This window comes from Cyclopterus lumpus, chromosome 16 (assembly GCF_009769545.1).
Source record: "Cyclopterus lumpus isolate fCycLum1 chromosome 16, fCycLum1.pri, whole genome shotgun sequence".
Classification (NCBI taxonomy): Eukaryota; Metazoa; Chordata; class Actinopteri; order Perciformes; family Cyclopteridae; genus Cyclopterus; species Cyclopterus lumpus.
Window position 1 is genome coordinate 10,022,883 of NC_046981.1, and position 23,394 is coordinate 10,046,276.

Below are 23,394 nucleotides of genomic sequence, written 5' to 3' on the forward strand. Positions count from 1 at the left end.
ACACATATATACACTCACAAGCACACAGATACAAGAGTGTGCACGCAGAAACTCCCTACTGTAAGGAAACATCGGAAAGTATCTGTTTTATTGTGTGGTTTGAGGGTGTGTGGTTTGAGGATGTTTGAGGATAATAAATTAAAGTATGCTCCCCTAACGCTGTCATCTACTGAAATCAATTTAAACTCTGAGGCAAAATTGTAAATGGTGTTTCTGTATGTGAGTGACCTATAATACAAAAATCATAATTTCTTTACATTTGTTTGTGTGGGCTACTTGGAGTGACTTAGAAATTAGTATTATCCATTTAAACATGGCTTGTTATGGCATTATGCATGAACGGCTTAAGTGTACTTATGTCCAATTGTGAGGTGTGTTTGGAATATCGCTGTATTAAACAGCTGACTGTCTGTCTCAGCAGGTTGTGTGTGACCATCTCTGTGTTTGTGTTGCAGGCCTCGGCGACGTCGAGCCCAGGACCTGCAGCTCTGGGCTCGCAGGTTCACGCTGCAGCTGTCAATGGCGATCGGAGCGCTCTCCTCAAACTCATCACAGGTAGGCGATCAGTTTCTAAACACATTACAGGCTTAATTACTACATCCGCTGCATCACATAGGTCGAGCTCACACAGCCATCAAGACGCCTTAAACACACAGGGTTCAACTCACATTAATTAGTTGGACATTTTTTCTATTAGGAACATTTCTTTAATTTTCAGTCATCTGTAGAAAGGTCAAAGTGCAGGGACAGCTGCAGCAGCGGGTAGGAGTATAAATTACAGCAGAGCAGGTGGTCAGGTCAGCATGGGAGCTGGAACCGTGGTCAATCAGCTGAAAGGATGGCCCTTCCTTCTGCGAAAGTGTTGACATTATCTAGACATTCAGCCATGTGGATATTGAACCTTGAATATGCAGAACACTAAGTCTTGCTCAGACTAGAAATGTCTGGCAACAAATATATGAATAGTGTTACATTATTTCATTATGGCTTGCAGCTGCTCCAAATAAATTAAGAAAAGTGGAAGTGGAATTCCTATTAAACACAAGCTGTAAAAGACTGCATTTTAAGTACGAGGAGTCACCTTTTATAAATAGTTGTATAATGTATTCCATCACAAGTCACAAAATTGTTCTTTGTAAATTCAACGCATAATAACACACATCTTGATCCTCTGGCTTAAACTATGCTGTGTGTGTGTGTGTGTGGGTGTGTGTGTGTGTGTGTGTGTGTGTGTGTGTGTGTGTGTGTGTGTGTGTGTAGCAGAGCCGTCGCTGCAGGACCGTGAGGACCAGTTTGGCCGGACCCCTTTGATGTACTGCGTGCTGGCTGACCGACTGGATTGTGCAGAGATTCTGCTGAAGGCCGGCGCCTCGGTCAACAAGACCGACCACAGCCAGCGCAGCGCTCTGCACCTTGCAGCGCAGAAGGTTTTTGCATTCTCAAATACACACAGGGACAAACACCGGAGCGCATACAAATGTTGCACTGTAACACATGTGTCTGCCCTTTTTGTGGCATAAAGTTGAGAAAAAGTTAAATCATAAGAATTGGTAAGTGGATGGATATATAAAGATGCAATGAATATGAAGACTAAGTGTGATCATAAAGGTTTAATGGCAAAGAGAGAAATTGAGACCATTAACTCCAGTGGGAAGCCAGTGCCCCCTACTGGCTGTAGTTATGGCTTTAGTGTTTATGCGGGTGAATAAAAATCCTGCCACACGAACACTGTTGCAATGAGTTTTATTCACACACAAGTCTTATAAATAGTGAATAATTCTGCATGGTAAATATCCTGTTTCACTGCTTTTCACCCAGCAAAACATATGCAACAAGAGGAGATTAATGTAATTGTCACCATCCACCTAGTCTAGACTCAGTAATAGCCAGACGAGAGACAATAATAATGAGACAGGGTGGTCTGTTGTCTCTTCAGGGATGTAGCTGGGGAACAGTGGGATGTGGTACTAATAATATCTCTTTACAACTCATTTATCGGTGGCTTCTTTTATGGAAATGCACTGATACAGGATCATCATATCATTGAAGAGAGAGGGGGATTAATATGTTATTGGGGTATGTCCCATAGCTGGATTGTGTGTGCGTGTGTGCGTGCATGTGCATGCTTGTGTGTGTGTCTGTGTGTGTGTGTGTGTGTTTGGGGATGCTAGTGATGGGAAGCCCTGTCTCTTTGACATCTGATCAATACATGGCTGAGACAAGGAGAGAGGCCAGGGATTACCGATCTAATTGGACTGAGAATAGGGAGGAAGGGAACACACACACACACACTCTCTCACAGTCTAGATGCATGCTCACACACAAGATAGATCTGTCAGACTGTGGCATTGTGGTCACAGGACGGCAAATATACTAAACACACTCGCCCGCGTTCACGGTCATGCCCGTGTGGACTCTCACACCCTGTTGTCCAGCGACAGCTGTTGCACAATACATCATCCGGCGGCCCGATGGTGAGAGGCCAAAACTGAGGATGATGATTTGGAGGGGAGGACAGGCAGAGAACCGATGTGTACTATTTAACAGCTCATCACAGAGACAGGAGAAGGGAAGATGGATGACCTGCAGATTGAACCAGACACAGCTAAAAGCCTGTGTGTGTGTGTGTGTGTGTGTGTGTGTGTGTGTGTGTGTGTGTGTGTGTGTGTGTGTGTGTGTGTGTGTGTGTGTGTGTGTGTGTGTGTGTGTGTGTGTGTGTGTGTGTGTGTGTGTGTGTGTGTGTGTGTGTGTGTGTGTGTGTGTGTGTGTGTGTGTGTGCGTGCGTGTCATTGCTGCTCATTCACAAATAATATTGAGGAGAATTGGTGACTTCTGAGCAAATTCTGCTTGTGTGTCGCAGGGGAATGTGCGTTTTCTGAAGCTGCTGCTGTCCAGGCGTGCTAACTGGCTGCAGAAAGATTTAGAGGAGATGACCCCGCTCCACCTGGCCACCCGACACCCATCCCCAAAAGCCCTCGCCCTGCTGCTCAAACACATTGGACCTGGAGAGGTTGACACACAAGACAAGAACAAGGTAGTTCAGTACAGATACACACTAACAAGTTGCTGGAAGACTGTTTGTCCATAGTTTGTCCTCAGTCAGAAACCAGCATCAATCAGTTGTATCTCTGCATGTTATTAGTCAGACTGAGGATATTTCTTTTGAAGCTTCAGGAATTTGAGGTCATACACACATAAACACTGAGAGGCACACTCACACAGCAGTGAACGATTTAACAATCTGTGGCTTTGTCCGGTGTTCAGCTGATAAGACCACAAACACACAAACAGTCTCCTTTGTCTGTTGGCGCTGATGTGTGTCTGACATCAGTAGTTAGTTTTGTAATAATCCAATATGCATCATCGTGTCAGATGACAGTGGTTTCAGGAAATCTCAGAATAGCTCAGAAGCCGTCATGGCCGCACTATCTGAGTTACAATCTCAGCTCACTGCTAGATCTTCAATAAGAGCTTTGTGTAGCACGATGCTTTCATATTTCGTTTCAAAGTGGAGTAATTTTTTTAACATAAATGGAAACCTCAAACCTGGTGTTACAACAGCCCCCTGTGTTTTGAACTTCATCAATTGTGGCTTTTCCTTTTCATCTCTCACTGTTTCTCTGTGCAGCAAACTGCTCTCCATTGGTCGGCCTTTTATAACCGACCAGAACACGTTCGCCTTCTGATCAAGCACGATTCCAACATTGGGATCCCAGACAGCGAGGGCAAGATCCCTCTGCACTGGGCAGCGCACAGTCAGGAGGCCAGTGCGACACAAACTGTCCGCTGTATACTGGTACACACTATTGTGCACACACACACACACTCTCTCTAGTGAATCTGCCATCATCATCCTCCATCCTCACCAGTCAGTCTGCATGTCTTTTACTTTTGTGTGTGTGTGTGTGTGTGTGTGTGTGTGTGTGTGTGTGTGTGTGTGTGTGTGTGTGTGTGTGTGTGTGTGTGTGTGTGTGTGTGTGTGTGTGTGTGTGTGTGTGTGTGTGTGTGTGTGTGTGTGTGTGTGTGTGTGTGTGTGTGTGTGTGTGCCTGCCGATGAGAAGGAAGCAGCTCCCACTGAATCCCTGTTGAACTGGCAGGACTATGAGGGCCGGACGCCCCTGCACTTTTCCGTTGCCGACGGTAACGAGGCAGTGGTGGAGGTGCTGACGTCTTACGAGGGCTGTAATGTGACCGCTTATGATAACCTGTTCAGAACACCGCTGCACTGGGCAGCTCTGCTCGGTGAGTGAACGCACATCCTGTATGTGACCCGCTGCAGCATGAACGACAGCTATACACTGAAGGATGTCAAATTGTCCCCAAAACAAAATTCTAATTTAGAAAACGTTTACACTGGTCAACTGAATCAAAGCCAAAATGGACTAGTTTTTTTATCCACATGATAAGATAATGTTTTAATGTAATCATTTAAATTTTAGCCACAATAGCATCATGTTTCTAGGGATGGCGATGCTTGTCGGTATGGAGAACATCTGATTTCACAATATCTTGACCAAATACCTTGATATCGAGGATGACCATTGGGGATTTCAGCTAGAACAATCAGGTTAGATCAGAAAATGAGGGTTCCCTTTACTGTAATCCAGCCTTTAAAACCACTTACGCCATATCACAATATCCAAAATATAAGACGATATCCAGTCTCATAACAATATAAATAATATCAATATATTGCCTCCCTCTACTTACATGTTAAGGTAAGATGGTAAACATTTTAAACATTATACCTGCTTAACATTAACTTTGGTTAGAGATTGTGTAAATATTGACAGTTGACTTATGTTAAGTCAGTGTAGAGTTATTTGTTTTTCTGTTCACAGTTTGTAAAGTAAACTGAAAAAACAATGTTAATGAGAAAGAAAAGGGTGCCTTTGTTGGAGAGTATAGTTGAGCAGTTGTTCCAGCTCCTTGCTGTAAACATGTGTTTTTCAGGCCATGCCAGAATTGTCCACCTACTGTTGGAGAGAAACACATCAGGCACTATTCCCTCAGACAGTCAAGGAGCCACTCCTCTGCACTACGGTGCTCAGAGCAACAACGCTGTGAGTTGTATACACTCACACAAACAGCTGGGAACCTGCCGAGTCAGCATTACACAAGTTTATCCAAAATACAACATTGCCGATAAAGAAATGATTTCCTCCTGTGTGTTCAGTACCCTTCCAATGTCCAATAAACTAAACTACACCCAACACAAAATTTGTTTGTCTTCAGGAGACAGTGGGTGTGTTTCTGTCCCATCCGTCTGTGAAGGATGAACCCGATCTGGAGGGGAGGACGGCCTTCATGTGGGCCGCTGGGAAGGGCAGTGATGATGTCATCTGCACCATGCTGGCCCTCACCCCTCACATTGACATCAACATGGCCGACAAGTATGGCGGCACAGGTGAGCACCTGAGAAACAAGAGGAGCATCTGAGGCTCCTCCAAACTGCTTTGACCCACATCCCCCACTTTTCCCACAGCTCTCTGTCTAATTCCAGGGCATGGCAACATAAACTCCCTGGTCCTGATACTGTACACAAACACACACACCCTTGTCCTTGTTACGTTTGTTTTTGTGGCGTGTTGCTTGTTTTAGGCTATGGGTGATGATTCCACAGGGGATTCCACTTAAATTGTTAGAGAGACCACAAGACTAAAGGAGAGAGGGAAGTGATACTATCAGCGAAATTAGTGTGAGCCCGCTCAATAGACTGCCACTACTGTCCTCTGACACACACACACACACACACATAAGCGCTCACCAATGCAGACACACGACTTACTACGACGCTCGGACCCCCTGGGCTGTTTGGACATATAATCCCCATGGCGATAGCCCCTCTGCTCAGCCAGGCGGTCAATGTTTATGCATGCATAACATGCAACGGTTGAGTCATCCTAATGAGATGGTGTGCAGGGCAGTGGAGCTGACTGGTGCCCAGATCACTTACATGCACTTGACTCGAGTCTGTGCTATCTGGGGACTGGAGGGGGTAGGGGGCAGGGGGCGTAAGTGTGGAGCCTAAGTGTGCTGCTCCTCTTTACGTTTCTTTGTCTGTTTAGCCCGCCATTGACCAGGCTTTAGCCACAGCCCAGAGTGGAGCTGCAGTCAAGGGGGATGCATGAACAAAGAAGAGGCAGACAAGGGAGGAGCACTTGTCCTGAGGGTGTTTACTGTCCAGTTAGATTCAAGACCTCTTATCTCCGGATGTTTTTCTTTATGTTTCTGTGTATGTCTGATTGTTCATGCAGCTCTCCATGCGGCCTCCCTGTCAGGCCATGTGAGCACAGTGAAGCTGCTGTTGGAGAGGGGAGCGATGGTCGATTCTCTGGATGTGATGAAACACACGCCGCTGTTTCGGGCTTGCGAGATGGGACACAGAGATGTCATACTCACACTAATCAAAGGTTGGTGTAATTGGTACAAGCATCCCAATGATCTGCTTTTCTGTACCACTGTTACCTGATAATCAATCTTTAACTTACTATTAAAGAGACATGAGTGTCGCTCACCACAAGTCTTTATGTATGTCCCCTCGACTGAATTGTATATGCAATGAATACGTGTAACCAGAGTCAAATTCCATGTATGTGCACACATGCATGGCCAATAAAGCTGATTCTGATTCTGATTCTGATAAAGGTTCTGCACGTGTGGACCTGGTGGATGTTGATGGTCACACTGCTCTGCATTGGGCTGCTCTGGGAGGAAATGCTGAGGTCTGTCAAATACTGATGGAGAATGGGATCAGTCCCAATGTACAGGTATGAATGTACACGATCAGAAACAAAGTACTTTATAACCCTCAGTTAGTGCATAAGAAGATCTCCAGTTTAGCAAACCTGACTGGTCATTACAAATCAGTTTAGTCAGAAATTATATGTTCTCAGCATCCATCTGTTGCACTTTTCCATCTATATAATCCCACATTATAATGGCAATAATAGTAATAATAATTTTGGATTGTAGCTAACTTTAATAAAAGGATTGTAGATGCGTCTCCCATTAAATGCGACAAAAAACAGTTGGACGGCTAAAGCGGCATGACGAGTATAAACACAAATAAATAAATGAGGATAACTGGAAATGATATCTTTCTCCACATTGCCTTAAGAGCAGTGAGTATAAAATCCAGATCAACCTCATACATCCTGATGTACTCTTTTAATTGTCCTGCATCTGACTGTCAGTGATCTGACCTCTCCTGGGCAGGACCAGGCGGGACGGACTCCATTGCAGTGCGCTGCTTATGGCGGCTACATCACCTGCATGGCTGTTCTCATGGAGACCAATGCTGATCCAAACATACAGGACAAGGAGGTAAACATCTACTCTTACATACACTCTACGTGAGCTTTTGAACACAACTATATTTTAAATGGGTGCTCTTGTTATGGGTGCACAGGGGCGGACTGCTCTTCACTGGTCTTGTAACAATGGCTACCTGGACGCTGTGAAACTGCTGCTGGGCTACAATGCCTTTCCTAATCACATGGAGCACACTGAAGAGAGGTGAGGACCCAGCCAGTCCAGAAGAAGGAGCTAGGGGGGGGGGGGGGATGTATGAGTGACACTGGTGTTTGTTTTGCGCAGGTACACCCCTCTGGACTACGCTCTGCTGGGGGGCCACAGTGAGGTGACTCAGTTCATGCTGGAGCATGGAGCTCTGTCCATAGCAGCGATCCAGGACATCGCTGCTGCCTCCATCCAGGCTGTCTACAAGGGCTACACCGTCCGCAAGGCCTTCAGGGAGAGAAAGCAGCTCCTCATGAGGCACGAGCAGCTGCGCAAGGATGCAGCGAAGTGAGAGATAAAGCACAGACATGTACACACTTCCATATTGGTGTTTGTAGACATGCAGGACCACACCGTTTCTTCATGATGCTCATGATTGTTGTACGACTCTCATAAACATCCCTCTCTTTGTCACACAATACCGTTTGCATTTGACATTTGCATGCACAGTGTTCATCCCTCACGATCTGTCTCTTTCTTCTTCTTATCGCTCAGATAGGAACAGTCACACCCTGTCCATATCAATCTTTCTCTCTGTCATCCCTGCACACACATATGTCTTCCCGCTGTCTCTTTCTCTTCTGGCTTGTTCTTATTTTGTCATTTGCTCACCAGTCTCACCTTTATTCTGTCTTGCACAATACTTCTGAGCGGTAAGTTGTTTTAAGAGGGCAAAATACCTTCAACATTTCTCGTTATTTCAAGCAGGCAGTTCTATTGAGTTGAATGTGATTTATGAGAGTGTTTTTCTTATAAAGTACTTATAATATATTGCCTTATCAGATTTTCTTCTGATTGTGTGGTCCAAGCTGTGACCAAACTTTTTTTTATTGCTTCTAAAGTTAAAATCCCTTTGCACCAAAAAATTCAAATGTTGCTTCTGTGAACTGATCATTATCATCGACATGTATATATACTTGATGGTGAAATAGTGAAGCTACATTTGTTTTTTACAATTTGATTATGTGTCTATTTTGAGTGGACACAGAATATATAATATATAATGACCTAAATAAATCAGTGTCACCATAGCCCACAGTCAAATTCCTTTTAAAACAAATGTCCATACTGGTAGAATAGCACTTTCATGCACTTTGTGTTTAGCTTTCGGTCTAAAGGACTTTCATCAGAGCATACATGGTCCAACAAATGTCCATACATTCAAAGAAAATTCTCCATGCCTCCTGCCTGGACTTTGGCTTTTCATGTGGTGTGTTTCAGACAAGTGTAAGCCACGCTTATATATCCAACCGCTTTTTTTGTGTCTAGGAAACGAGGGGAAGAACAGCGAAGGAGAAAAGCTGTGCAGCAAGTCTCTCTGGCCACTGCAGAGAAACGGAGGGTTCCTGTGGTGAGAACAGAGCAGGAAAAGCTCTCCTTAGGGAACATTATAGAGGACTTATCCTTGAATGACTCAGTGGGGGAAACAAAGAAATCATCCAAAGCTGAACGCGCTAAGAGCAAAGAGGAGAGACTCAAAGGTACAAATGTGCAGAAATTCTTAAAGTTGCTATGATGGAACTTGTATTTTGAATGGATGAATAGTGAGGTTGACAGTTATGGTATTGGTATTAGAGGCTAAAATAAACTTTGACTGAGAAATTGTATTTGTTTATCATCCTTCGTTCAGAGTGTATTGCTCATTTATGTGAGGTGTCATGTTGATTATATAAAATGACATATACATAAATATATACTTTCTCCCACTGCCCCACCAGCCCACAAGAGCAGATCCTCCAGAAAAAGTAAAGCAGCTGAAACACATGAGGTTCCTGATGCTTCAGACCGCCGCTGTCATGTGACCGGTGACACTGTGCCCGGTGCTCTCCAGACCACCAGGCTGAAGGAACGTCTCTCTCCTGTCAGCTGCAGCCGGCCACCCAGCCTCAAACCTGAACCCCCCTCCATGCCCAAAGTCAGGGAACGACCTTCCTCAAACACATGCATTCCTTCCACATGTGTTGCAATGACAGACGACACTGACACCATTACCAGAGAATGCATCCATCTAAAGAAGAGAGACGCTCACATGACTGTGCAGACTGCCCCCGGCCAGACTGATGCTCCACAAAAGCACAGAAACCATAAGGAGCCGACTTCAGAAAAGGCCGCCGCCAAAGACGTCACTTACATTCCCTCATTAAGAAGCAGTTCATCTTCAGACCACAAAAGCCCCTTAAGAAAGACTCAGTCTGCCACACATGCACCCATCTCGACACGCACGCACAGGGAACACAACAAAGAGCAGCGCAGGACGAGGAATGAGGCTGCACGCATCATCCAGCGAGCTTGGCGAAGGTGAGTTTACGTGTGTGTGCGCTTGTGTTTGTACCTCAAGGGGTGTTCAGTAGCTGAAGCCTCTCTAGCTGTGGAAGTCAGGTGATGCATGTGGTGCCCACATGTGCCCTCTCCCACATACATGCCAACCCGTTCTCATCTCCTGTAACCACCCCCCCCCCCAAATTGTTGGTCTGGATGCCATCAACGTCAACACTTGAGCAGTTAGGAGGGAGAGCGTGGGAGATGGGTGAGATGAGGAGGCAGGGGACAGACGAGCTATAATCTAGAGCTTTCATACTGGTTTAACAAGAGGCTAAAAGTTCAGCCGTGCTGCTCTAATCGCTACCAGCAGGCGCTCTTTGCTTTCCTCTTGCTCTTACACACTCTGTGTTTCTCTTAGAGGTTGCCAGTCCGCCACAGGAGGTCCACTGTTTCCATTCAGCTTCACAATTATATTCTGTATGTGCTGCCTATTAACTGCCTTAAATCAATTTTGTTTACTTTGTTTATGTTTAGTGAGTCTTAGTGTTAGGACTTGCCAGCTTTTAAACCTTTGAACACAGTCTGAATTTTCTTTTATTGAACACTGTGCATGTGTGTCTGCAGGTTCCACACACGCACAAGGAAAGAGGTACAGGCCCCCGAGAAGGTGGAGTCAAATTATTCAAACCACGCCCACACCAGGAAAAAGATGGAAATCCAAGGTCAATCCAACAAACTGTCAGCGAGTAAAAGCTCAGTGCTGCAAAGTATCTATGGTGAGACAATTGCTTTTTGCCTTATACACACAAGATGTGATGACACAGATTAAATGCGCCATTCATATACTCTATGTATGATATATATCTGTTTAGCAGAGGCATTACAGACCCTTAGCAGCTCTTGAGAGCGGTGCTGCAGTTTGTATATCTGGTGGTGTAATTTATCAGAATGATGGCACACTGTTTGGAAATGGATGTCATTATTCTAACACAGTGCATCATAGTTTCCATGAGCTGTACAAATTCGCAGGTAACAATTTAACAAACGTAAACTCAGAGCTGTGACTCCGTCAGAGCCGACATCAAAACAGGAAAAACATATTCCTGGGATTTGTCCGTCACATGAGTTTCATTTGAAGTGAATGGGAGGAGTGAATATGCAGTGGTGGATAAGTCTGGTGATATTCTGTATTTTTATTATGGACAGCTTTTATCAAAAATAAACTCATGATAATGAATTCATCCTTTTTAAAAAAATAAAACTGTGCGTTTGAGACCCATTTGGAAAGATGTATGTCCTTAGTGGAAACACATGGTCTTTGAGCTTGTGGATTGTTGTCCCAGTTGTCACATATAGTCGAAGTTACTAAGAAAACATTACATTATGATGAGATCAATTCAAACATGCAAGAGGATGTTTTCAATTGTACTGCAGCGGAGTAAAATAATTGTGGATAAAAGTTTACAAATCCAAGTCAATGCAAAAAAGACTACTTAGTGTCTTCACATCAGGCATAAGTAGTTCCTTTAATAAACTGGAAGTTGCTTTGGTAATGTAGGTTTGTTAATGACAACAAAGGATAAAAAAAAAAAATACAACATGTAGGCTCCAATGAGGTTTGAACTCATGACCCCTGGTTTACAAGACCAGTGCTCTACCACTGAGCTATAGAGCCTCTGTTATACAGCATACTTCAACTCGGCATGATAAAGACAACAACCATGTGCGTAGGTGTGACTTGTTTGACCAGTTCCAGGAGTGTCCTGAGCTTTGTTATGCAGCACCAGCTGAATGCAGTAACTGCTCACATGAGTTAACTGCAAACCTAAATGATGATATCCAAACATTTTTGACTAATTGAGGGTGTTGGAAAGCATTTGACTGTGGCCTCAGGTCTTTTCATGGGAGTTATAATAGCAAATAATGTTATGAATATCGCCAGCCTTATCCTTACATGATAAACCAACTGTGAATCACTTGCTGTACTGCTCTCGAGGCTGAAACTTCCAAGCATGCCGTATGTCAGTGAGGTCAAAGCCCGTATTGCTTAGATTGTGAGCAGCATTCTCTTGAGTTGCAACCTACAGAGAGCAGTGCAGCAACAGCACTTTTCTAACTCAAATGTGCGAATGGTGCGATGAAAATTCTCACATTGGAAACGGAAGAAGCTGGAAATCAGGATGGTTGTCATACCAGTGTGGAACACACCGTCAGTGACAAATTCTGGGAACAGGAACCCATGTAAATGTCTGGGTGATGCTTCAATCTACAGACCAGGACAGTATCAGCCTGGCGTCCTGTGTGGAACCTCTGGTAGGGTTTCGCCCCGCAGACAGGCCTGACCTTCATCACACATCACTAGGTGATGATGGGAGAATGGGCAGGAACCTTGCTGCGCCAAAACATACAAGCATGCACACCGTCACCGCTCACAGACAGACAGATAGAGCCCCCTGACGTGGTTTTCCCCTCCCCTTTCTCACCTCACCTCCCTCTCTCTCCCCATTTCGCTCTCTGACAGTCCTGGCACAGTGAAAAGTTCAGAGCTGTCAGGGGGAATGTCAGACGACTGCGTAGAGCCATCAGCTGAACGCACACACAAACCCCGACAGTGCCAGCCGGCCGGCCACACACACACACACACACACACACACACACACACACACCTTTGTTTGTGTTTATTTGTTTTCCTGGGAAGTCAGGCATTTGACACAACTCTAAACTGGGTCACACTGTTCCGTTAATCATCATTTCTTAATTGCCTGTTAATTATTTTATCTCTAATGTAGATAACACAACTACATGTGTCACAGATTTTCTGTGTGCAAGCTTGATGTATTTCTTGATTAAAGAAATATTATACCTCTAAACAGGTATACAGGCATGTTAAGAAAAGACAGTTGAAAACAATCCCCATGAAACTTCCTCAGTTAATCAACTTGCATTGAAGACAATTACTTGTTATGGTACAAGTTTTCTTAAATGGTATGTTTAAATAAGCAAATGAGGCATTATCTTATTAAATATGGGCTAATTTGCACATTTCTAGAGCAATAATTGGATAAAGTCATGTTAAGCATTTCTCTTTTTCCATGTTTTCTGAAATGTTATGGTTAAATATGGAAATTAGGCTTAATCTAAAGCTAGATTTTGCTACATTTAGGCAAAATCTACAAACACACAAAGACAAAGTAGTAAATTAAACAACTAAATGTGTTTTTTGGATGTCTTCTTTCTACTGGTATGAAAGAAAACATGGAACAAAATAGCCCAAAATGTCATTATCAGAACATGAAACATTGTAGTAGACCTCCCCTTTAAAAACACAATAAAATGTAGTTGTTTCCAGCAAGCTCATCCAACACTAGACAATTACCTCTTCCCTGTGTTTGGCTTTGATAGGCCGTGCCATTAAAACACTGTATTAACGCTTTAGTTTTTTATAACTCAGATCATTATTTGTGACTACTAGTTATTTAGAAACATTAAAAAAAGGCTCTAATGAGAATTGAACTCATGACCCCTGGTTTACAAGACCAGTGCTCTAACCACTGAGCTATAGAGCCGTAATTACAACTAATAGAATAGAACCAGATCATCAAGACGGCATCTTGAACAATTTTGGGTGTGGTACCTGATAAGTCAACAAGTTAAAAGGTGTCCTGAGCACCAGCTGCTTGAATGCATGAACTGTTCACATGATGAAACGATATACTAATCTGAATGAAGATATGCAAACATTTTCCTGAACTGTCCTTTAGGCAACTCTATGGCCAGACGGGGACGTTCTCTCCGGGACTCTCAATCTCAGCTGTTGCTGGACATGTCTTTACGCACACAGAGCCAGTGTAAGTCAACGCACATCCTCAAACACGCAGCTTTAATAAAGTCAAAGGAGTAATTTTGTGTGCTTATTTTACAGTGAGCAGTATTGACTGTGTGCACCTGACTGATGCTGTAAATCAAGCCAAGCAGTACTCTTACCACCTGAGACCACACAGTGCTGGACAGGGGACCAGAGGCCGGGGGAAAAACTGAACACAAACACACAAACTTCTTTGATGTTTTCTCAGCTTGCTGGCGGCCTTACCTCTATAGAATTACTTTACACATTGTTCACTCAATGTGCGGAGCTTTCTAAAATTAAGCCATATGACATCAGAGCCATGACCTCACAGGGTGGGGGTTAAGTCTACAGAAACGGTGTGTGTAAAAGATAACCTTTCATCCATTGTGGACAGAACACATACACACGCCATCTCCCTCGTTCTCCATTGCTCTCGCACACACACACACTGCGATAACCTTTCCTCCTGTTCTGGAGAATGAGGCAGTCTATCAACAGCCGGTCATACAGATAGCCCACCTGCAGCCACGGACACACAGTTACTCTCTACACAACAGTCTGGTCTCTAAGTGCTTTCCGTCTCAAGAGAAAGCTGTATTTCTTAACTATGGATTTGTATTTACTTAAATATGCATTTGCACAAAAATAATCCATTCATCTTGTGCAATTTTTTAGATGTGCCTGTATGTTTTTATTATTATTGTATTATAAGAAATATAATAAAAATGGACCCAAAACACAGCGTACTTGGATTTAAGTTTATTTTTCTCTTCTTTTTTTAAACCTTTTATTTATTATTTTGTATCAAAAGTCGCCAGGTGCACTGGACAACATTCGCCAACAATACTCAGAATAGGCAAAAATAAGACTAACAATTACTAGGCTAAGAATGAAACAATAAAGAAGCTCAAAACACAAAACTGAAGATCTTAAAACAAGAATGTAGAGAATTCCTTGTCACTCATAATAAACAAACATGTCATTCGACTGTATTCCTGTCTGAAGGTTTTGCTTTTGTGCTCTGTGAGTGTTTTGTTTGTCAAAGTCACTGTAAGTTGTTTGAGAGGGTGAACTGGGAAACACACCAGGTGGTGGTCTGGTGGGTGAGTCGGTCAGTACATGTCACGAAGGCCCAGGGTTCCACGGCGAGCGGACGAGCCATGAGCCACGGTGACCGTATAACAGTAGAGCAAGTCCGTCAACCACTGCTCCCTGGTCGTACCCCGGGTATACCTCTGAAACACATACAGAGAAAACAGTTAACATCCTACAGCTCTCCATCGAAATTGTGGTCTTTCAATCAATCTCTGTGAATTTCAAGTGTGAGCTGCGTTTACCGTGAGGTGTTGCATGATCTCCTGCAGCAGAGCGGTATTAGCCAGCAGCTGGTTGTGGATCGGCGTGTGCTGCAGCAGCATCGACAGGATCCGTCCTAGCTGTGGCAGCTCCTCTTCACTCAGATCGCCAACGCGTATCGACTGCAGAACCATTCGAAGCAGGCGAGGAACAGAGCTCAACGCTGACACACAAGCACCCCATATCGCCTCCCTGAAAACGTGACACATAAATGTTTTAAATCCCGGTTATTGTCTAGCTTTAACACCTGATAATGGCAAACTGCTACAATTGAGGTCAATATTTCACATCAACAGGCGGTCCTTTCATAACAGAGCAGTAAGAGGTTGTACCCGTTCAACACACACCTTTTGTGGTTGGTTTCGGCAGGTATCTCCTGCTCCAGGGTGATGAGCAGAGTTAGAAGGCTGAGGCAGCACTGAGACAAGAAGCGCAGCATGGGCTCAATCGGCAGGACGGACAGGTCCAGTAATTTGGAAACAGCTCTGAGCAGCCCGGCCGCCATACTGTCAGGCACCACTCCTAACTTGGTCTGACACACAGAACAGCATTCAGTACCATGTTTTAAAATAAAGACAACAGCAATAAAGCATACAACTATGCAAACACCCATTATTGACAAATCCTCAACGTTATTGTCTGCTTAATGAAAACTATTTCTTACCAGGTATTTGCAAATGCCATTTTGTAAGATGTCAAAGCACTGAGACTTTGAACCCAGAGTTTCCAGACTGTGGCAGACTTCCTGTGAATAAAACAAAACGTAATGTCATGTCAAACAAGGTGTTGTCATAGAACTCCTTCGGTGATAAACTGCTTACAAGTGTAATAGAGAATTCTAGGTTTTCTAGTCAGCTTTTTACTCTATAAAGTGGACTATGAAAGTGTGTTTCTGCAAAATCCCAGAGGAAGAACTGCACTAAGCCTCATTTTCTTAGAGCTACTGAAGCTGTGACGTATAGACTTCTGAAATTTACCATTTCTGTATCAAATAAGAATTCATGCCAAAAACAAACGTGGGTTTGGGGTTTTACGTCATAATTCTCAGGATAATGTCAGATAATAAGAGCAGTTCTTTGTAGAAAAACAATGGCAGAGTTGTGAAATAAAACAGCAGTGATGATATTACAGAGAAACGATTTAAGAGAAGATTAAGGAAAAACCTTGGTTTCAAACCGCTTTAACCACATCACTGCTATAAATAGACAGCATTAGAGCACAAACTTGTTACAAGTGAAAAATAAGGCTACGCTTTTCCTCATTAACTTTAAATCCAAATCAAATTCTCATTAGCTTTTATCAAATTGTGTGCTGAAGTGCAGGAGTTGCGAGCCAATGCATGTCAGAACAGTGCACCTGTTGGCATTCTCGCCGTCATTAAAAACAATCCTGTCTCATTAGTCGAACCAGAGTTGACACAGTCCGTCCCTTAATGCCATCCCCCTCACCACGTGTCCCCTCCCTCCTCCTTCCCGTCACTTGCCTGTGATTGACTCAGACAGGGCGATGAGAGAGGCAGGATCTGAGGGCTTAATTGAGGAGCTGAATAAGTGATTATAAGCCCCCCCCCCCACTTGCTCACACATACACACACACACTTGCCCCAGGGCATAGTAATGTTAACTGTAATTTCCTGTGCAGAAATGTCACACTCCCATCATGCCATGGGCTCTCATTAGCATTTGTGCATATCCTCTATGCCCGATAACCACGCATCTCCAACCTGTGCAACGCGATAAAGGTTCCCCTCTCAGCCGTAGTGCGACGATAAAGCTTCCACCCTCTGAGCTCTTTTTGTGAGACAGAGAGGGACCAGGGGAGACTGAAAGACCAGAGCTGTGTCCAGAATATCAACACTTTTCAATTTTCAAAACAATGTCTTCTCTTCCTCTACATCACCTCCAAGTCCCTTCTAGGTTCATTTTCAAAAGTTGTGTCCAAATCTTTCTGATTGGCAGTGGCCTTGGTAAAAGTTAGAATGTATGTGAGGTTTGAGGGAATTATGAGTGTGCAGTGAACACACCTCAACAACATCCCAGTGGTGCGTGAACTGCTCCAGCGGCGTGGGGTAGAGACTGAGAGGTGAAAGAGGAGAGGGAGGAAGGGCGTCGCTGGCCTCCTGCAGGGCGGCCAGCTTGTCAGACGAGAATCCCGTCAAAGTGGAAAACAAGAAGCTGATGTAGTCCACGTCCTGCAGAGCCGCTTCCTGGCTCCCAACCGACCAGCCACTCAAAGACGACCTACAGAACACAAATCGGTGAACAATTAATCCCGAAACCACGTCTTTCTGAGTATCAAACATTTTAATAGCTTGTAGTTTCTGCAACTTTTAATTTGTTTTACTTTTTTTACAAAATATATAACAATTTCCTGGTTATACATTCCTTATCACATTTCTTAGGATTTTTCATGACACCCTGTTTTGTAGGAGCATCAAATTGAGGATAAAAGAGGATGGAAATAAAGTTCCTTGTCCCGAGGGGAGGATAGATCTGTAACAGTAGGAAATGCGAGTGAATAACAAATGTGTTTTGTGGTGCCCGGGAGGCACATGCCGACTCAACGGTCTCCTCGATACTCCATGACGACTCTGCATTCCAGCATCCCAAAGAGCTCTTTGTATCATACCCATTACACACACACATCCCATCTGAACTCCCTCCCCACTAAATGTGTACAACACTGGCACAAGCAGAAGGCCAGACACACAAATGCATGCAGATACACACACTGTCACAGGGAGAGGTAAGCTGTGCGTGTGGAAGAGAATATAGAAACTTTTATTGTTACCCGTGAGTTTAATATATTTTTTAAATATACAGCGCATCCACATTAGCACCTGTCAACAGGCAGGTCAGAAACCACAAAAATGTCTGGGATCAATCTGTCAAAGTGCAATACTGCCATCTGAGGGTGGCAGGATGGAGTGCTTTGAGTGTCCAACACCATTTCCTGATAGGTTGAACTGTTTGACTCCAAAAGTGAGGGCATTGCTGCGCTGTCAATGTTTTTTTTTCCTACACAGGATTGTCTCCTCACACACAATACATTGAGTTAATGTGGCCTTTACAGGTGTATAGGGTTTTTCCAAGCTCACCGAAGGTGTACGATACGAATCAGAGAGGCAGTGAGGCCGGCAGAGATTCGTCCAGCGGTGCAGCAGTAGCTTAGATTGGCCAGAAGAGACTGGGACATCTTGGGTAGAAAGTAGAGCAGCTGGACCATTCGTTGCTGGGACTCAACTGGTAAAAACACCATTACTCCTTTCTGTGGATCTTCACACACCCACACACGTCACGTGTTATTACTTAGAAACAACAACAACAACAACGCACTACACTCTGGGGATATAAGATGAAGCTTTCTCAAGAACACTAAAGAGATACCCGAAAAACCAGACGCTGTAGGAACTAGTACAAAAGAGACACAGGCAAAGCCACGACAGTGAGGGCTCAGATAATGTGTGTGTGGCGTTACGTCCGTCTCTGACGCACATGCTGATCTCAGAAGCCCTCGGACAAAAGGAGTCTTGTGATAGTAAATTGCTGGATCTGCAGCAGTTTCTGTCCAACCCCCTCCTCTCATGGCCCCCCTCTGTCACGAAACAACCCAACTATCACCCTCAGAGCAGAGGATATGTGCAGGCTTATTACCTTTCATCACTGGTGGTAGTTCAGTTTTACAAAGTCTGGTGTGGGAAACATGGAGTTACACCGCCTCCTAGAGAAACTATGGTGTAACATTTGGTTCATAATCCTGCTGGCACTAACATTTTTCTCTGTGGTAATCTGACCATCGTTTCTGCATTCTATATTGTATTAAATGTATATGGTCTTTTTCACAAGTGTTAATTATTTTATTTTTAATTAATTCAGTAGCGGAAATAAAAAGCATCAAACTACAGCACCAACTTACTGCATATCCCTTTAATCTGCATCTAGAACTGAGCTGGAATTGTATTGAACAAGTCAGATAGGGAATTCTCCAAGACTACAGCGACTATCTTTGGGTTGAATGATTCAAACCGTGGACCTGATTAGTGCTGCCACTTCAGGTGTTTGACAGTTAATGGAAAACACTTGTATCCGTTAGCTAATGCATAGATGTTTGTGATTTGCAACAAGTTTCAAATCACAAACATCTATGCAATAAAAGTTGTTTGCCCTATGCGAGTAGGTGATGTCTGCTTTTCAGGCATGGCTGCGATATAAATCTGACGATTATATCTAATATTATTAATTAGAATTGATATCAGAAAACCTCTATTATCATTCTCCCTTTATTTGTCCCTCTGATTGAGTGTGCATACCGTAGAGGGTGCAGGCGTGTGTTTGCAGACTGTTGAGCAGGTCTTTGTGTCTTCGAGAGGCGGCAGCCTGGATTGACAGGATGAGTTGTGCAGAGAGAGTTGGGTTAAGCTGGCCTAGCAGGGACAGCTGCATAGGAAGAGATTCCAACCAACGACATAGCACCTTACTCCTTCAGAGAGACAGAGGGAGGGATCACATACATGAACCAAATGCAGCCAGAGATGATTAGGAAGTATGTGCATGGATATAAAAAAAAGTAATAATGTAAATATGTTCATGTCACATTTGTAAAGGTCTAACAATAAATAAAGAATATTTTAACAAAGCACTACAACAGCAAAGTGGAAAAGTCTTAGGCAATGTCACAGCCCTGAAGGAATTAGTTTGAGTAGGATGCTATTTCATGGTGACTATACAACACATGATGCTCATTAACCCTTCATGTATTTGATGGATGAACAAAATTGCTTCCTAAACAGTCACTGGTCTGTGTTTATGACGCACAGAAGGTTGTGAGATGTAGTCTGGCTGTGAAAGACCATCATGCCATTGTGATGGTGTTTATCTACAAGATGGGTTTTAATTCATTAAAATATAAATATTCAAAACAGCTACTCTACAATATGGAGCTACTGCTGTGTACGAGCAATGTAAATCCCCAGTTGGCAGATCTCACAAGTTGAAAAACAATGTCTGAGGTTACCTTGCTATGTGTGCATGTCCTTGTTCTTGCAGGTAGAGCTTGCTGTAAAAAGACAGCAGCAGAGATCGTGTCTGTAGAGACAGGGTCCTCTGCTTATAGTAGATATACACCGCTGCCAACAGATCATCGGTCACCGCTGCACAGATTCAAACGTACATACAGATAATACTGTTAAAATTACGTTTCAAAACATCTTCTAGTTCACTAACTAATATCTGGATACCAACCCATATCATTGTCCTAAACAACTGAAATAAACACATATATCCCTATATATGTAGGTGTGTTCTGTGGTCCACTTTGCCTAATTAATAAACTCTTCAAATCTTATCGAATTTATACTTTTGCATTTACAAACATCTAACACACTTGCATAAAGACGCTTACTTTTGCTTCTCTGTGTGAACACCATCTTCCACACAGTACCCAGTAGCATGTGGAGCTGCTTGTAGCTCAATTTCACACCACTGCCCAGAGTGTCTCGGACAAATGTCCTTAGAGGCGTCAGCCATTCTCCATCTGTCTCTCGGCCGAGTCCTTGCCTCTGGCTGAGGGACACCATAACTTGGCATAGTGTAATGTTTAGGGCCAGAGGCTCCACTGTCAATCCTGGGACGGCTGCAGTCTGCTTACTCCTAAAAGAAAGGGCAGAGGGATTACAAGGAGTAAAAGTCTTCATAGCAGAAGTTAGGATTACAGATCCTGGGTAGTTTATAGAGTGATACATCAAAATATTAAGGAGGGTGAAAGAACAGATTTTTTTAACACTTACCTTTTGAGACCAACCTTCTTTTTATGTTTTGGTGTGTCCCGAGAACCATAGGGAAAGTTTTTCATGAAGTGCTGCTTAAAATCTCTGAGGTATTCCTTGTAGAACCATCCATCCTATTAAAAAACAAGACATTTTTAGAAAATATTTTCTTGTACAAAAACTATTGTGTAATGCTCGTCCTCTCGTCCTCCTCTCACCAGTGCATCCTGGTGCTCCCTCTGTGGTGCCAGTTTTCTCAACAGTTGAAGAATAGACAACACTTGGAACATTACTGACATGGCATCTGGGGTGAGCAGGTGGGCGCCCTCAGTGGTGTTCCAGGGACAGTCACTGTTAATGGCTTCTACCCACACTTCAAGCAGAAGAGGCACCAGTGTGGCTGCAAAGTTCTGAACAGCCTCAGCTGAGTCCAGACACTCACCCATTGTGTTTCCAGGGTTCACTTCAGCTCTACACAGAAAGAGAATAAAATAAAGAATATGACTAAGATTAAATCTAATCGTTTAAAATCAACTATGTTATGTCATATGTTCATTGAAATTATGTCCATTTTCTATTCCTTGATGGTAACAGGAGTTTGTGTTATTGTACCTGAGTCTAAAGGTGGACTGGGGGGTTGGTTTTGCCCCAGAATGCTCATACACCTTCACTCCAACCTTGCTGTAGGTGAGTTCTTCCCAGTTGAGATACAGAGGTGTAAGGCTGCTCTCTCCATTGGAGGCAAATGCTCCTTCAGTTGGAATAAAAATATCACTTTCCTCCACCGGTCTTTCCTCAACTACTGCCTGCAGAAAGCATCCAAGCCTGAAATACAAATGACACAAACCAAGGCATTATCAGCTAGAATTTGAGAAACTAAATTCTTGAGAACCTGTTTGCACATGGCTTCCATACCTGAGGAGCACAGATAGCCGCCACTGCTGATTAGTTACAGCCTTGTTAGGGTTGATGGACAGTGCCCAGGTCTGTCCCTTAGCATCCTGGGCCTTTTTGGATTTTCCACTGCTTTGTCTGTGAGAGATCAACTCCAGGAAGTGAGTGAGGAGTACTGCAGGTCGTGCTGCAAGCAGAGCAGGGTAGTGCTCCAACAACACATCCAGGATCTTAATGGAGTCCTCCTGGATGCTTGTCTCAATGTGGCTCATGGCACAAGTTAGGTGGGCACTGAGGACGGGGTGAAATGGAGCCACTCGTTCTGCAGGCACAGACTGTGCAATGAACCTGGAACAATTTGACAGTTTAGCTCAGGTTATTCACATTTTATTTTTCTAAATAAAAGCAGAGTGTTTGTTTACTGTATTGTTGCATTCCTGAATCACTGGTGCTTCGCTAACCTGAGCACTCGAATAGCTGACACGCGAACGTTGCCATCCTTGTCTGTGAAAACAGCCCCCACTTCAGAAATCAGGCGAGACAGATGCTGCTCTAACAGAGAAGGATTATGGGACAGCAGCTCTCTCAAACCCAATAAGGCACCATTTTTCATATTGGCATTGTGATGGTGGAGCTGAGACAGGAGGTCCTGGTGCAGCAGAAGGAAAAGGAGACCAAGCAAAACAAATTATAGTAGTCCAATAGTGAATGTAGTGAAATAATGTGTTTGCTGACAGGTCTTTAAAGATCTTACATTGATACCAAGATGTCTTTGTGTGGTGGGGCCACTTGAGTCTTTCTTCAGCTGCTCGGTTAGATTAATCCCCTTTGAACGGAAGTTGGTGTTGGTGGCATTATCAGCTTTGGGCTTCGTCTTTCCCACCTTTAACTTGACCTTCTGGAAGTCATCCTGCCTCTTCTTCTTCTTGGACTTCATCTCAGCAGTCTAGACTGCTGTCTGTAACCAGACATGCATGTGAGATGAAGGAACTGAGTGAGTGCATTGAGTGCACAGGTTTGGTCCCGACAGCTAGAGTATTCAACATAAATTGTGTGGCACAGTCTGTACAAACTGCTGATGTTTCTCTATGGGACTATGGGAGTGTTTAAATCGTAAAGGCGGCGCCTGTGTCAACGTCAGCTAGCTTGAGTTAGCTAGCTTGTAGCTAACTGTTCAGCATCATACTTTATTTATTTATTTAACTTACCAATTAAAAAAAGCCTCGGCTATTCCCGCAATAACCGAGGCATCAAACACTCACCTGATGTGTATGTAGGTAAAGATTATCAATTGTCAATACATATGAAAAGAAAATGTTCTGTTTCCAATCTCGTGTTGAGCCTCGGGTCCTTCAACTCAGTCAACTCAGGGCTGACGATATAAAACGTGTAACCAAGACTGGGACCCCACAAACGTTTCTAAGATGAACCGCCGATATGTAATGCCTATACTGGTCATTAGAATGTATTAAGTTCAAAAGGTGTCCCTAAGTGGTCTGAGAAATATAAACGTGCTCAATACCTGATTCAGTTTAGTTCCAGCAAGGTGAAACGGTAAGCCCCCGCATACAAAACGAACGCACTGCCCAGGTGTCCTCACGAGTGCCTTAGAAACATTATAATCAAGAATAAATACAATAGATAATAGAATTATGAATGGCATGGCAATGCCTGGCAATGCATGAATGAATTTAACCTAATTTGAATCTGATTTATTTTTTAGTGCAACGGTAAAATAGTTAAATTGTGT

General features: G+C 43.6%; 2 protein-coding genes and 2 non-coding genes across 6 annotated transcripts in view; 1 reads left to right on the top strand and 3 right to left on the bottom strand.

Moving 5' to 3' along the window:
• invs (inversin) overlaps positions 1–14,622 on the top strand; it is a 20,721-nt gene extending 6,099 nt beyond the window's left edge. The window contains exons 3-19 of one of the 2 annotated variants that reach the window (XM_034553112.1): positions 456–555; positions 1,261–1,427; positions 2,861–3,034; positions 3,629–3,796; positions 4,062–4,242; positions 4,954–5,063; positions 5,236–5,407; positions 6,258–6,413; positions 6,649–6,770; positions 7,219–7,326; positions 7,412–7,518; positions 7,600–7,809; positions 8,791–9,002; positions 9,240–9,819; positions 10,408–10,559; positions 13,545–13,631; positions 13,706–14,622. In XM_034553112.1, the coding sequence (XP_034409003.1) occupies positions 456–555; positions 1,261–1,427; positions 2,861–3,034; positions 3,629–3,796; positions 4,062–4,242; positions 4,954–5,063; positions 5,236–5,407; positions 6,258–6,413; positions 6,649–6,770; positions 7,219–7,326; positions 7,412–7,518; positions 7,600–7,809; positions 8,791–9,002; positions 9,240–9,819; positions 10,408–10,559; positions 13,545–13,631; positions 13,706–13,821 (2,922 nt within the window). In that variant the 3' untranslated portion in view covers positions 13,822–14,622. The remainder of the gene's footprint in view (positions 1–455; positions 556–1,260; positions 1,428–2,860; positions 3,035–3,628; positions 3,797–4,061; positions 4,243–4,953; positions 5,064–5,235; positions 5,408–6,257; positions 6,414–6,648; positions 6,771–7,218; positions 7,327–7,411; positions 7,519–7,599; positions 7,810–8,790; positions 9,003–9,239; positions 9,820–10,407; positions 10,560–13,544; positions 13,632–13,705) is intronic. The other variant, XM_034553113.1, reaches the window with a different exon arrangement.
• On the bottom strand, positions 11,387–11,458 carry trnat-ugu. Its single transcript has one exon. It is a non-coding gene; the product is annotated as a tRNA-Thr (tRNA).
• On the bottom strand, positions 13,277–13,349 carry trnat-ugu. Its single transcript has one exon. It is a non-coding gene; the product is annotated as a tRNA-Thr (tRNA).
• On the bottom strand, positions 14,381–23,270 carry tex10 (testis expressed 10). 2 transcript variants are annotated; one of them, XM_034553115.1, is made up of 16 exons: positions 22,907–23,160; positions 22,399–22,602; positions 22,106–22,293; positions 21,666–21,992; positions 21,363–21,575; positions 20,969–21,221; positions 20,772–20,884; positions 20,387–20,634; positions 20,000–20,135; positions 19,296–19,465; positions 18,084–18,261; positions 17,010–17,226; positions 15,651–15,731; positions 15,334–15,518; positions 14,968–15,178; positions 14,381–14,865 (listed from the first exon to the last, which is right to left on the bottom strand). In XM_034553115.1, the coding sequence occupies exons 2-16, from the start codon at positions 22,579–22,581 to the stop codon at positions 14,743–14,745; spliced, it is 2,826 nt and encodes a 941-aa protein (XP_034409006.1). In that variant the 5' UTR covers positions 22,582–22,602; positions 22,907–23,160; the 3' UTR covers positions 14,381–14,742. The 2 variants fall into 2 exon arrangements, with proteins under 2 accessions (XP_034409006.1, XP_034409005.1); XM_034553114.1 differs by lacking the exon at positions 22,907–23,160 and adding an exon at positions 23,167–23,270 and having other exon boundaries at positions 14,416–14,865.
• Between the last annotated feature and the right edge of the window lie 124 nt (positions 23,271–23,394).

Bases quoted from the DNA above. Each gene is read 5' to 3' on its own strand.
- tex10 (XM_034553115.1), bottom strand. From the start codon at position 22,581: ATGAAGTCCAAGAAGAAGAAGAGGCAGGATGACTTCCAGAAGGTCAAG. The intron at 20,885-20,968 runs GTGAGAGGAGGA...GTTTTTTAATAG, and splicing joins GGGAGCACCAGGATGCACTG to GATGGATGGTTCTACAAGGA. The intron at 15,179-15,333 runs GTGTGTGTTGAA...TCACGTTTTCAG, and splicing joins GCCGAAACCAACCACAAAAG to GGAGGCGATATGGGGTGCTT.